This window comes from Vidua chalybeata, chromosome 5 (genome assembly GCF_026979565.1).
Source record: "Vidua chalybeata isolate OUT-0048 chromosome 5, bVidCha1 merged haplotype, whole genome shotgun sequence".
In the NCBI taxonomy this organism is placed as follows: domain Eukaryota; kingdom Metazoa; phylum Chordata; class Aves; order Passeriformes; family Viduidae; genus Vidua; species Vidua chalybeata.
In genome coordinates this window covers 69,358,015-69,371,510 of record NC_071534.1, presented here as the reverse complement: position 1 = coordinate 69,371,510, position 13,496 = coordinate 69,358,015, and the positions used below count along the sequence as shown (strand labels likewise).

Here is a 13,496-nt window from a genome sequence, read left to right as displayed (position 1 = left end):
TAAAATCGGATTACTGGCAAGTTAAATGATCCCAAGCTGGATCTCAGCCCGAGGATTTTCAAGCTGTGCAGGCTTCCCTCGGTCATTTTCTGTGAGAAGAGTTAAATATTGCCAGGCTGCCTGGAGACGTCAGTCAAACATTGTGACGAGCCTGAACGCAGCTGAGAAGGAATTACAAGGTGCAGAAAAGATAAAACTGTCTTGGGGGATTTATCCCAGCACTGTGAAGCACAACAGCACCTCCTACTTTATGTTTTCCTCTCCTTTGTCCATTTTACTTCTAAACTGCAGAAGAAATGGGGTGTTTGCAACATTTGGGGAATCACAAAAATATTCTGAGATTTACCCAACAAGGAAATCTTGTATCATGTGGAGTCCTCCTCCTCCTCCTAAGAGGGTTTCAGCCCAGCTGACTTGCATACCTTGAAACCACTGACTCCCTGTGCTGTTCTTTCAGAGCCTTACATAAATATTTGGCTGGAACACACAGGCCCAGGTAAATGTGAACCTGTGTGCAGCCACATCAATGTCAGAATTAAAAAACACACTTGACTCACTTAAGCCCATGAGATTTTAAATAATCTTAATGTCAATAATAAATTTTAAAGTAAATCCTTATTTTTGGCTCCCACTTCTCAGACAGATGTGCAGGCCATTCTCCAAAGGGTTTTCCTTCACCTCTGAGACGTTCATGTTTGGAGTTGAAAGCAAAAGCCTCTACCTAATTTCCTGGCTCTGTGGTTTTGATATTTAGGAAAACCTCCAGAGCTGGGCTACTCGTGATAAAGCTCCTAGTTAGCAATGCTGCATGTCTTGGGGTGTCAAAAACTGTTTCCATCTTTCTGGCAAACACCAATGCCTTTTGACACCCAGTTTCCCAAATTACGTTTTTTTCCTGACCTTTCCCCCAGCTGATGGATGGGATGTACTTTATCAGACACCCAGCTTTTGAAGCAGTCATGCTAAATATCCCTTTCTTTTTGCCATCAGCTGCTCATGATTCATAGCCATGATCTGACACCCTCAGTAATTACTCCCTTTCCAGCAGAGGCAGATTCGGAGCCGGCACGAGTGGGAAGGCACTTGTACCCTGCAAAGCAGCAGGAACAATGGGAGACCTTCCTGCTGCCCTCCTGGAAAAGGAGGCTTAGCTCCATGTTTCTGGATGAATCCCTGTTTCCAAGAAGTGGAGGCCATGCTGTTGTTCCAGCCACCGTGGCAATTGCCAGTGGCCAAGGATTGAGGAAACAAAAGAGCGTTACATCCAACAAATCTGCTGAGAACTCACAAAACTCCCCGTGTAAGTGCTAGGGTGCATTTTGTGATAATTCAGAGAAAACCTACATCCCAAATCAGCAGTCTAGAAGGGCTCAGGTGCTCAGGGGGTGAGGCTCCATTCTCTTTGCCCACGGTCAAAGGATCAGCACAGCCCAGATCTGCTGATGGCACCAACCAGACAGAATTCTTCTCCTAACTCTTATTAGTTACAAACATCACACAACAAAACCAAATCCAGCCTGACTCTTAAGTGGATTTCAGACTGTTCTGTTTTCCTTAGGTTGCTGCCAAGGGAGCTCTGTTCTTATCTTTTATTCCCACAGCCCTCAGTTAGAGAGGAGACCCAACACACCTTGGGGAAACCCCCATCTCCCAGGCAATGAGCCACAGGATATTTTTGCAGTGTTTTATGGGCACTGCTGCCATAAACAGAGAGTTTGAGGAGCTCAGCATCACCTCCCTCCTCTCTATCCCAGAATCTGTTCTGCTGAAGCAGCCCAGGGTTTTCCCTGGGCTGTCTTGGCTTGGCAGTTAACACCAAAAACTGGGAGAGAGTGTGTGTGAATGGGATCTGTTATTAAAAATACTCCTCAGGGGGAGAAGGAACTGCCTCTCTGATGCTGGCAGGGTTAATAATGTGTACCAACACTTCCATTCATTTATTGCAACTCAAGTTTCACAGTTTTGGGTGCTGTGTAGTGCACAGTTGTATCAAGAAGAGGTGAGGCTGGGCTGAGGCATCTGGAAAGTCTCTCATAATAATAAATATAAGTTTATGATTTTTTTATTTAATGTTTGTGTATTTTGGTTTTATATTAATTTAGATTTTTTTTTAATTTTTAGATTTTTTCAGATTTTTTAAGAAGTTGTACATTAATTTTTTTTTGAGTTTGTGAAGATTTTTTTTATATTTCTTTCCTCTTTTTGTATTAAAAAAATTGTATTAACTGACTCAGAAGTTAAATTAGGACAAGAAACCTTTTTTGGTTTCATACAAAGCATACAAAACATACAAAACATACAAAGCAGGGAGGGCTGAGCCAGCAAACCCAAGCATGTCCTCGTCTTTTGCAGGTAACCTTGCAGCAACAATAAAGTCCACCTTTAACTGAAGGGATCAAGAGAACCATATTTGAAAAGTCATTTTTAGAGTGAAGGTTGTCTTTACCACCTCTGGGTCCAGGCTGGGAAGGTTCCTGGTTTAGCTGGATCCAGCAGAGCCAAGAGGAGGATTCAGTGCAAAGCCCTGAGCTTATTTTCAGTCTCCTCCCAGCTGCAGCGAGCACTCCTTGCCTGAACACCACAAAACAACTTTCAGTGCCTCAACACAAAACAATGCCAAGATTTGATCGTAATTTTGTCCTTCGTGCTTTGGGTGCATGGCTTCCTTTGAGACACTCTCAAACAGGTGGAACTCTTTCCCAGAAAACATCTTGTGAAAATGTATGTTCTAAGGGGGGAAGAGGAGGTGTCAGTGTTTGTGTGCAGAAGGTGATCCCAAATAAATCCCACCTCCAGATGAAAACTCCAAATAAACCCTCTGCCCTGCTGAGAATCCCGAAATGAACCCAATATGGATTAAAATCCTCATGTAACCCACACCTGGATGTGAATCTGAAATCAAACCCCAAACTCCCATCCAGATGAAAACCCCAAATCCACCCCCATATGCTCATCCTGATAAAACCCACACATTTTTGCCATGCATGTAGGAATCCCAAAGAGATCCCCAAGTCTGCATCCAAACAAAAATCCTAAATCCTTGTTCATGTGGGTGGGAATCCAAAATCAATTTGCAAACCACCATTCAGTTTAAAACTCCCAGTCTCCCATAAGTCTTCGCCATGATAAAAACCCCAAATCCACCCTTGGCTCCGGTGAAACCCCCCAAATCACTCCTATGTAGGTTGAAATACCAAATCATCCTCACTCCTATCATTCAAAAAAAAAAAAATCCCAAATCCTCCCCACCATCCCAAATCCAATGAAAACCCACCCCCCCCAACACACACACAGATGGGAACAACACATCCCCCCTCAAATGGCTCACCCTGACAAAAAAAACAAAATCTTTCCAAAGTCTTAATCCTGGTGAATATTCCAAACTCCCTCCATGCAGGCAGGAATTCCATCACCCCCCAAGCCCCTATCCCAATGGAAATCCCACATGCACTCCTAAATCAAATGTAACCCCCAAATCTCCCCATGTTGTTGAGAATCCCAAATCCCCTCCCCAGGTTTCCACAAATCCCCATCTCAATGAAACTCCAAAATCCTCCCCAACCCTCCAACTCTAACAAAACTCCTGAATACCCTCACGCAGTTGAGAATCCCAAATCCCAACCCCACATCCCCATCCCAGTGAAATTCTCAAACTTCCCCATTCAGTTGACAACCCCAAATCCCAATCCAAACAAAAGCCCTAAACCCTCTCCAACCTTCTAACTCCAAAGAAACCCTAAAGCCCCTCTCCAAACAAATCCTTAAACTCCTTTCCAACCTCCCAACTCAAACGAAACCCCCAAATCTCTCCATGAAGTTGAGAACCCCAAATCCCCCCATACCCCTATCCTAAAGAACCCCAAGCCCTCTCCAACCTCCCAGTTCCAATGAAACCCCTAAATTCTCTCCAACCTCCCAACTCCAACAAAACACCCAATCCCTCCATGAACACCCAAACCCCATCTCCCATACCTCCATCCTAACAAATCCCTTAAACCCTCTCCAACTTCCCAAATCCAGTGAAACCCCCCAAATTCCTCCACTAAGCTGAGAAGCCCAAATCTCCCCCAGACCTCCCATCCCAATGAAGTCTCCCCCATCCCCTTCGCAGGTGCATCCCCCTCTCCTTGCTGCCCGCTCCATCCCCATTCCCATCCCTCCCCATCCCCATCCCATCCATCCCCATCCCCATCCCTTCCCCATCCCCATCCCCATCCCCATCCCCATCCCCATCCATCCCCATCCCATTCCCATTCCCATTCCCATCCCCATCCCCATCCCCATCCCCATCCCCATCCCCATCCCATCCCCATCTCATCCATCCCCATCCCCATCCCCATCCCCATCCCCATCCCCATCCCCATCCCCATCTCATCCATCCCCATCCATCCCCATCCTCATTCCCATCCCCATCTCATCCATCCCCATCCATCCCCATCCCCATTCATCCCCATTCATCCCCATCCCCATCCCATCCATCTCCATCCATCCCCATCCCGGCGCTCTCTCCCCCCGCGCCGGGGGCGGAGGCGGGGGCGGTCCAGGGCCGTTCTGCGCCTCCCCCGGCGGCGGGAGAAGGGGGGGCCCGTGGCCGGGGCCGTGGCCGGGGCCGGGGCCGGGGGAGGGAGGGCATCGCCCGCCCGCCCCGCCGGGAGAGAGCGCCGGGAGCCGCGCCGGGACGGCCGCGCCGAGGCACCATGCGGGCTGCGGGGCTGCTGCCGCTGCTGCTGCTGCTCGGTGAGTGCCGCCCCTCCGCTTCCCGTGCCTTCTTCCCCGCTTCAAGCATCCCTCGCCTTCTCGCCGCGCTCCGCTTTTCCCGTTACTATTGGCGAGTTTGGCGGAAAAGCAGCTGGGGGACGCCGGGCGCCCGCCCGCCGCCTGAATGCGGCTTTGTCGCGGCTCTTATCGGAAGCCCGGGCACATCCAGCCCTCCGCGGCAGCGCAACTTGGGGCGCGGGAGCCGCAGTGCCGCTTCGTTCTGCGGAGGGATGAGCCCGAGCCTCCAGCTCTGCCCGCCCGCATCCCGCTCCCCAAGCCCCGCTCGGGGGCCCGGGCTCCTGGGAGAGCGCCGAGCTTCTCACCCCGCTTTTGGGGTCCCATCGAGCCCGGGGGGGACTTTGGGCTCGGCGTGGCGGGGCTGTTCTTGCAGTGGTCCAGGTGCTGCACCCGCGGAACGCGAGCCAGGGATGGCGCGGGAGAGGAGTGGGGAATACTGCTGGAGACAGCAATTCCCTGGTGGAAGTTGATGGTGGAGTTGGGAAAATGTGAAACTGGAGACTCTTGGGGATGTGTGGTGCTGGGGAGGTTTGGGAGGGGAAGGGGTTCTGGGGTCCTGCCGTAGTGTTGGGGTCAGGGTGAGGTTCGGGTGATGGAGTGGGAGCTGTGGTTCTCTGGTGGGGTGTTTTGTTGGAGAGGTGGCCATAAACCACATGGAAAAGTAGCAGGGAAAGGAAACGCACTGATGCTTTCCAGAGTGAATAAAGGTAGGGAGGAGTGGGGCATTTCTTCCTTGTAATCAGGGAAGGCAAGGGAGATGCGAAAAAAATGAAATAAAATTAAAAAAATAAAAAAATTAAATTAAATTAAATTAAAATAAAATAAAAATAAAATAAAATAATAAAATCCTGCTCCAACTCATGGCTCCCAGAAGAGCCTCTGCAGAGCTGAATGTGCTTTTATTCAAGGTAACAAAAGCTGGGGGATGCTCCGGAGGTAAAAGCACAAGTGGATGCAAGGCCCTGGGGATTTAACTCTGGGGTGAATTCCCATAAGTCTGGCTCAAATCTCTGCCTGCTCCTTGTTTTTTCCTGCTCCTCTTGGGACTCACGGGGTTTGCTGGGCAGGCAGGTGTAAACCCCCATCTGTCCCTGATGCCAACACGGGCTTTGAAAGAGATTTCTCTTCCCAGTAAAACTCAGGAAGCCCTGAGCATCATTAACACTGGCATAAAGTAGGAGCTGTTCAGGCAATTTTTGTTGTGCTGGCCAGAATTTAGCTGGGTTTAGCTGACTTTGCCTCCTCAGAAGGTTTTGTTCTGTTTTCCAAAATGAGGTGATAAACACACTGGGACTGGGACAAAACGGGCTCGTAGTGGGAGTGGGGACAGTGTGGGGGAGTGGGGACCTGTTTCTTTAACACTCTGAGGTGATCCTATTACATTTTTCTCAAAAATTAATAGATGAAATCCTTCAAAACAGTGTTTTCTGCCATTCGTTGCTGCTCTTAAATTTTGAAATAAGCTCCTTAGAGATGCTTTTATGTTGCTCCCTGGGTATTGGAACAAGGATTTTCTTCCTTAGGGGCCAAGACAGGCATCCCTATTTATTGAGTGTTTGGGCTCAGAGTCCCAGCAGTGCTTAACTCCAAAACTGGAATCTGCTGTGGTCATCTGAGTTCCTCAAAGCCTAAAATTCATCCTTTTTCCCCCTTCCTCCTTAAAAGGGAAGAAGCTGGGTTTGTAAGTGAAGCTGTAGTATTTTGGGTATCTTAGGAAATAATGATTGGGATGGAGCCTGCATGATTTGCTGTGATTAAACTGGATGTGAAATGAGAGTTAGGGATTTCAGAGCTGGTTTTTGGAAGGTGACAACTTCTGTGTGTGGGGCAGGGCAGAACCAGCCCAAGGTTGCTGAAGTTTTTAAAAGCAGCTCTCTGGGGTACAGCAATTTCCTTAGAAATACTGACTTCCAGGCTTGTACATCCCAATCCCCTGATTTTGCAGAGATTCCTCTTTATATCCTTGCTTAAATCAGAAGAAAATCAGCTTTAGACAAGGCACAGCCAGTGTGTACAAGAGATGCAGCAAATATAGCATTAGACAAAAAACATCTTTAAATTCCACCAGCCAGAGAGGAGCTCAGAGTTACCCATCACAGCATCTTCATGGGATGTTTCATTTTATTTTATTTATTCTTTCTCCACATTGCATCTTGTATTCCCACTGGCGGTCTGATAGGAAAATTGCATCAGGAAGAGACAAAAAATACTTTTTATTCTCAGGGGATTCAAAAGAGCCGCAGCTCAAACCTGTCCTGGGGCAAAAAAGGGCAGGAAGGGTTTTTACCGGAGATCTTTTACCGGAGATCAAGCACCGGGCTCAAAGCAAACCACAGACTGATGGGTTTGAAATCCTTGTTGCCAAAACACCGCTTTTCATTCCCAAAGCTGAATTCCCAGGCTACCTCCGCAGTACTGAGGGTTCCCTGGTACTGGGAGTTCGTGTTTGTCGAAGAGCTGTCAGAGATGTGCATTAAAAAAAAAAAAAAAAAAAAAAAAAAAAAAACCCGAACATTTTATCCATTGAATACTAATCCTGACGCGGGCAGGAGGAGGCAATTGGGGCCACGTCTCCAGGAGGAGAAAAAAGATGTTTAACCAGAGGGTTTTAGAATCAGCATCAAAGCAGAGAGGCTCTTCTAAGATATTTTGTCTCGGAGGAACTTTGATAAGACTTTTGCAACCTTTTTGCCATTTTAGCCGTGCAAAGCCTTCGATTCCCCGCACGGACAGAGTAACGCTACCCCGGGGCTGTTTGGGAGGCTTAATTAAACGACTGTTTGTAAATCACTTGAAGATTCCTGGATGAAAGGAACTGGAACCGTGCAATATACTGATTTAATTCCAGGGAATCGCTCTAAAGGCTTGTGACGAGGGTGATCATTCATGCCGGCTGGAAATATCTGCTCTCAGGATTTACAGGGAGGCTGGGGTAGCACTTTGGTTATTGCATTCCCCATAAACCATGTATTTTGTCTCCCCATCTGCACTTCTAAAAGGTCTAAACCCACCAGCGTGATTTCTGGGGTGTTTTTTTGGGACTGGGGGACACTTACAGCCAGTGAGGATCCCTCTGGCTGTGCTGTGCCCCCATGATCCTGGGGGTTTTACTGCTCTGTGAGAGCAGAGAGGAGCTGTTGGGGTTTAGGTACCCTAAATTTTGCCCCTCTATCTGTGATGCTGCCCTGGGTGACCTGTTTGATGTGTTCCCAAGGACCCACCACACCGGCCCTGGGGATTTTAACTCTGGGGTGAATTCCCAGAGGTCTGGCTCAAATCTCTGCCTGCTCCTTGTTTTTTCCTTCTCCTCTTGGGACTCACGGGGTTTGCTGGGCAGGCAGGTGTAAACCCCCATCTGTCCCTGATGCCAACACGGGCTTTGAAAGAGATTTTTCTTCCCAGTAAAACTCAGGAAGCCCTGAGCATCATTAACACTGGCATAAAGTAGGAGCTGTTCAGGCAATTTGTGTTGTGCTGGCCAGAATTTAGCTGGGTTTAGCTGACTTTGCCTCCTCAGAAGGTTTTGTTCTGTTTTCCAAAATGAGGTGATGAATACACTGGGACTGGGATAAAACGGGCTCGTAGTGGGAGTGGGGACAGTGTGGGGGAGTGGGACCTGTTTCTGTAACACTCTGAGGTGATTCTATTACATCTTTCTCAAAAATTAATTGATTAAATCTTTCAAAACAGTGTTTTCTGCCATTCGTTGCTGCTCTTAAATTTTGAAATAAGCTCCTTAGAGATGCTTTTATGTGGCTCCCTGGGTATTAGAACAGCCAGTGTGTACATGAGATGCAGCAGATTAGGCAAAAAAACATCTTTAAATTCCACCCAGAGCCCCGTGAAGCCCTGTAGAGCTGGGGATGGGGTGAGTGGGGTTTTATCCTTACAGGGTGACGTAAGGAGGTCCTGCTGTAACATCTGCCTGTGCTACAGGGGCTCAAACCCCAAGCTCAGGTGCCTTCAGCAGCTTCATCTCCAGGTGGTCCAGGCAGGATGATGCCTGTAGCAAACCCAGCTGTGGATGTGCAGGAATTCCTCCCTCCCCGCTGCTGAGCTGATGGGCAGTGACACTTAGAAACGTGCAGGTTGTGAGTCTGAGCATGCACCTGACCTCCAGCGTTGTTCCCAGCCTGACACCACTCCTGCGCCAGCAGGAGCCACCCCCAGCTCTGCCCAGAGCAGGACGAGAGGGTTTGAACCCTGCAGGAATCCGGGTGGCCCGGTTGGGTCCATTCCCCACGTGCAGGCATGTGAAATCTCACCAGCCTCTCCAGAGCTTTCGCACGCTCCTGCCAGCTTCCTGCTCCTCAGCCTGTTTACGTGCTCAGCTCCTTCCACAACTGGCCCATCTCCACCTAAGGATGTTGTTTCTGAATTCTTGCAATGCCTGCCCTTTCCTTCACAGAGAGAGCCTGAGTAAACTTTGTCTTTTTTTTTTTTTTCCCTCCTTTCCCACTCTCTAAGCAACGCACGCAGTCATCTGGCATTTCTTGTTCTCCAGCTACCTGTGCTCAGTCCACTGCCACCCCCAGGGCTTTGCCAAATGCTCCACGTTGCAGAGAGCAGTTCCTTTAGGCTTGGAATTGCCAAACAAATCCATGAAGTGTTTCACTTGCAGTTTGTGAGGCCGCCCTGATTTTCCATTTGGGTCCTGCAGGTCCTTTGGGGATGTGCCACCCATTTCCCCTAAAAACCTCTCTGTTGGCATTGGGGCTTAATAAAATAAAAAAAAAAAATCCTTATTTTTTTCCCTGAACTGCCCGGTGGGATGGTGTCCCACACCCCAGAGTGAGGGTGTTTCCTCCAGTGCTTTGTTGTTTGGGAGGTTTGGGGACAGTTTATCTGAGCTTCATTGGGTTTTAAGGGCTCTAATTATGCACTTGTTGTTGTGCTAGGCTGAAGCCTTGCAGTGTTTTGCTCTGGGGATCCTTGAGGAATACACAGATCCACTGCAAACAGGCAGGAGGGACGTGCTCTGCCCATATCACAGCTCCAGAGGTGCTCAGCCACTGGGGCTATCCAAAAAGATGTTAATTTTTATGCTAAAAAGCCCTGTCTGGGAAGGCAGACAGAGCTGGGGAGAAACAGATAATCTTCTTTGTTACCGTGCAAAAATCATGTAAGATTTTTTTTTCAGCTGTAAACTGAAGAGGTGAAATGCTGTTTAAAGAACTGTCTGTGGTGGAGTTCCTCTCCCTATTTTTCAAGTGTTTGGTGGCAAGACTGTGCAGTGAGTGGTCAGGGATGGGGGTGATCCTCTCAGCTGGGGCTGCAGTGGTACAAATAGCATCGAGAAGTGTTCAAAGGTGTAGATGTGGTGCTTAGGGACGTGGTTTAGTGGGGGACCTGGCATGTTAGCTGAATGGCTTAATGGATTTAATGTTCCTAGAAGTCTTTTCCTACCAATGATTCCATGATTCCATGGGCAGGGACACCTCCCACTATCCCAGGTTGCTCCAAGCCCCATCCAACCTGGCCTTGGACACTTCCAGGGATCCAGGGGCAGCCACAGCTCCTCTGGGCACCCTGTGCCAGGGCCTGCCCACCCTCACAGGGAAGCTGAGGTTCCTTCAAAGATGACTAAACCTGTTTCAAGTTACCTGCTGGCTTTGAATTGCAAGTCATGCTGGAAATAGTGGGAATTGGTGGGAATCTTGGAAAATGCCAATAGTAACTTTCATGCCTTTGGGGAGTGCAGAGCTCTGTGGTGGCTTATTAAGGGTGACTTCTTGAGGGTTACATGCCCATATACACTTGATTTGAGCTGTTGTGTGCCTTAGAGCCAGACTTTGGCACTGAATATTGCTGAAATCCATTGGGAAACAGAAAATGCCAGGATACCCTAAAGAGAAAAAAACTTCTCTCCTTCTCTCCTTCAAGAGGTGAAATTGATACCTTGAGAAGGCTGTTCTAGAAGAGAGACTAGATGGAGCTAAAGAACAAAGCAGGGATTTGTTAAAAGGATCTCCTCCATGGATCCACCTTGGGCAGCACAAGAGCCCAGCCAGGGCTGCACCCAAGATGAACCAAAATGGCCCCAAAATGCTCCCGGGGGCTCTCACTGGGATCAGCTCTGCTCCATTTGCACCTTGCAGTTCATTGTCCCATTCCAGCTTTAGCCCAGGCACTCCCATCCTGCTTGTTTTTCTTTCTCCAGCCCACGCTGTTTGTGCTCCTGGGCCTGAGCTTTGGATCATTTGTCCTTGGTGCCCAGCTGGAGCAGGAATTGTTTTGTCTCCCTGCTCTGTGCAGAGAGCTCACCATCCCATAATATGAAGCCCAGACCCACACACTAAGGCAGCACAGAATGTGAAAAATATAAAAGCTAAAATCTGAGGCATCATTTCCCCCCTGAAAGCTAAAACCTGAGGCATAAAAGCGAAGCTGCTCAAATGCCAACAGCACCAACATCCTTCATTACTCATCTGCCTGTTGGGTCCCAGGTCTTGCTGATGGAACTTTTCTCACCACCAGATGTGCCTGTTTAGCAAATCTTTGCATCCCTGCAGCTCTGCATGTCGCAGGCACCTTTTCTGCCCCGTAAATAACGTGCGTCTCACGCCTCGCTTGGCCGCGGGCCAGGCGCTCTCAGCAGACACTGGTGACAGTTTGGTGACAAAGCATTGCAAGGACACAAGGAGAATCCAAACAACTTATTAAAATCAACTCAGTGTGGTGTCTCAGCACCCAGCAGAGAGCAGGAGGGGGAAGGAACGGGAGCAAACCTTTATTTTGGGCAATGGGAACTCCAGCGCTGCTGGAACATCTACTTTTGGATGTGCATCCAAAATGAGCAGCGGAGGGAAGGGAACAGGCCAGGCTGAGATTTGGCTTTCAGCAAGGCTCCACTTGTGTATAACATCCAAGATTCTGTGTCTTGGGGCTGGGGGGGGCAGCAGGAAGGGGATGGGTTCCAGTTTGGACAAACTGGGATGACTGGACTTGAGGAGGAAGGGAAAATTGGGACTCACAGTGTGACTCTTCTGTTTTTTTCCTCTCACTGAGATAAGGCCATGAAGGTTCAGACATTTAACTAAGGTGTTTAAGGTTGAAGCTGAGCTATCCTTGAATCCAGCTGTGTCTTCTGAAGGCAATTCAATGTGTCTTGGGATGATTTCTCCACTAGAGATGCTTGTTTCCATAAATGCTTCCCAACATTGTCTGATGTCACACCAAAAATATCCAGGACCTGCCCCTGGAAACACGTTGTGTAACACTGTCTGTATGTGCTCAAAAATGTAAAAAAAAAAAAAATTGGTTTTGGGATTTGGATGAACTTCTTGCTGGTGGGTCAGGAGTGCACCCTAAAGGCTGCAAAATGAACAGGCAAATAAGAAGAACGTGGTCCTTGGGTTCAAAAACCGAATCTGTGCTTGTTGTCAGGCGCAGGACAGATCTTTAGAAATAGGCAGAGATGGGATCTGCCTTAAAAGCTTCTCCAAAACTGAAAAGATAATTTTTTTCTTTCTGACTTGGTTCCCTTTTAGATGTTGCTTCGAGGTCTGGTTGATATCCTTATCATCTTGAATAAAAATTGGATTAATCCAGTGGCTTTTTCTCCGTTTCACAGGCTCTGTGTGCAGGGAGCTTTGGTCTTAGGCCACACGGCTGATGAGGGTGGTGAAAGGGGAAGGAAGGTCGTTTTGCAGTGGAAGAATAAGGCCTCAGTTATTAATGGCAAAGGCTGAAATTTTCTCTCTCAGCCTTAATTGATTTTGGCAAATTTAACTGGAGGAGGAGGTAGAAATTGGCTTAGAAATTAAGCTCTAGTACTTAAATATATATTAGATCTATTGTAGAGAAATGAGGAGACAGCCTTGTTAGACCTTTTATTCTAAGTGGCTTCTGCTGAATGCAGGCACAGAGAAAAATGCCCAATTTCTAACTTGGACAAAGGGGACTTGAAAGGCTCTTCAGAAAGGCTTGGAGAAACTCTGTTTGAGAAAGTGCTTCTTTGAAACCTAATAGCAAAGACAACTTTTTTTTTTTCCCCCTCCTCCCTGGAGTCTAAAGGCAAGAGGGCAAGATAAGACATTCCACCACGTAGGCAAATGGGAAAAAAAAAAAAAAAAAAAAAAGAGAAAAGTTTAAATGATACTGCTGCAGGCTGTGGAAAGTGGAGAGCTCTCAGGGTGACTATTATGTGCTGCTTATCAAAACACTGTGAGCTCTGACTGTGAGAAAAAGCAGAGTAATTTAAGAGATGCTCTATGCCAGCATGGATCTGGTTAGCAGTGGTTATACTGGAACAACATCAAGTAACCAAGGTCCTCGAGATATATCTAATATCTATATCTAATCTATATCTATCTATATGTAGCTATATCTATATCCACATTAAATAAGCAATAAAGTTGTCCTCGTTGGACATTTCTAATTTATCAAGCAACAGAAGAAATGTTTAAAGCACAGGTGAGGGAAGCAGGTTTTCTACCACGTACTGAGTCAGTTGATAAGGAGCAGCCTCAAAGCAGGTTGTGACTGCAGAACTCCAAATCAGCATTCTCATCATGCATTTTTTGCAGCCATCACTCCCTGCTGGCAACCTGGTTCGGTTTTGGAGCCTGAAGGAATAGAAATAACAAATAAACAAACAAGAATTTGTTCCTGTGGGTTTCTCTTGGCAAAGCAGAGAAAGTAGCAACACGCAGTAAAAGCAGAAAGCAGCCTCCTCCTGTTTTATTTTCTTTTTTGTTGGCTTTTTCCTTCTAACACTG

At 47.6% G+C, this 13,496-nt stretch overlaps 1 protein-coding gene across 4 annotated transcripts in view; it reads left to right on the top strand.

Annotated features, from left to right (window-relative positions):
• Nucleotides 1-4,662: 4,662 nt before the first annotated feature.
• Nucleotides 4,663-13,496, top strand: part of PODXL (podocalyxin like) — a 42,526-nt gene continuing 33,692 nt past the window's right edge. For all 4 annotated transcript variants that reach the window (XM_053943366.1, XM_053943365.1, XM_053943364.1 and 1 more), the window contains exon 1: nucleotides 4,663-4,737. In XM_053943366.1, the coding sequence (XP_053799341.1) occupies nucleotides 4,698-4,737 (40 nt within the window). In that variant the 5' untranslated portion in view covers nucleotides 4,663-4,697. The remainder of the gene's footprint in view (nucleotides 4,738-13,496) is intronic.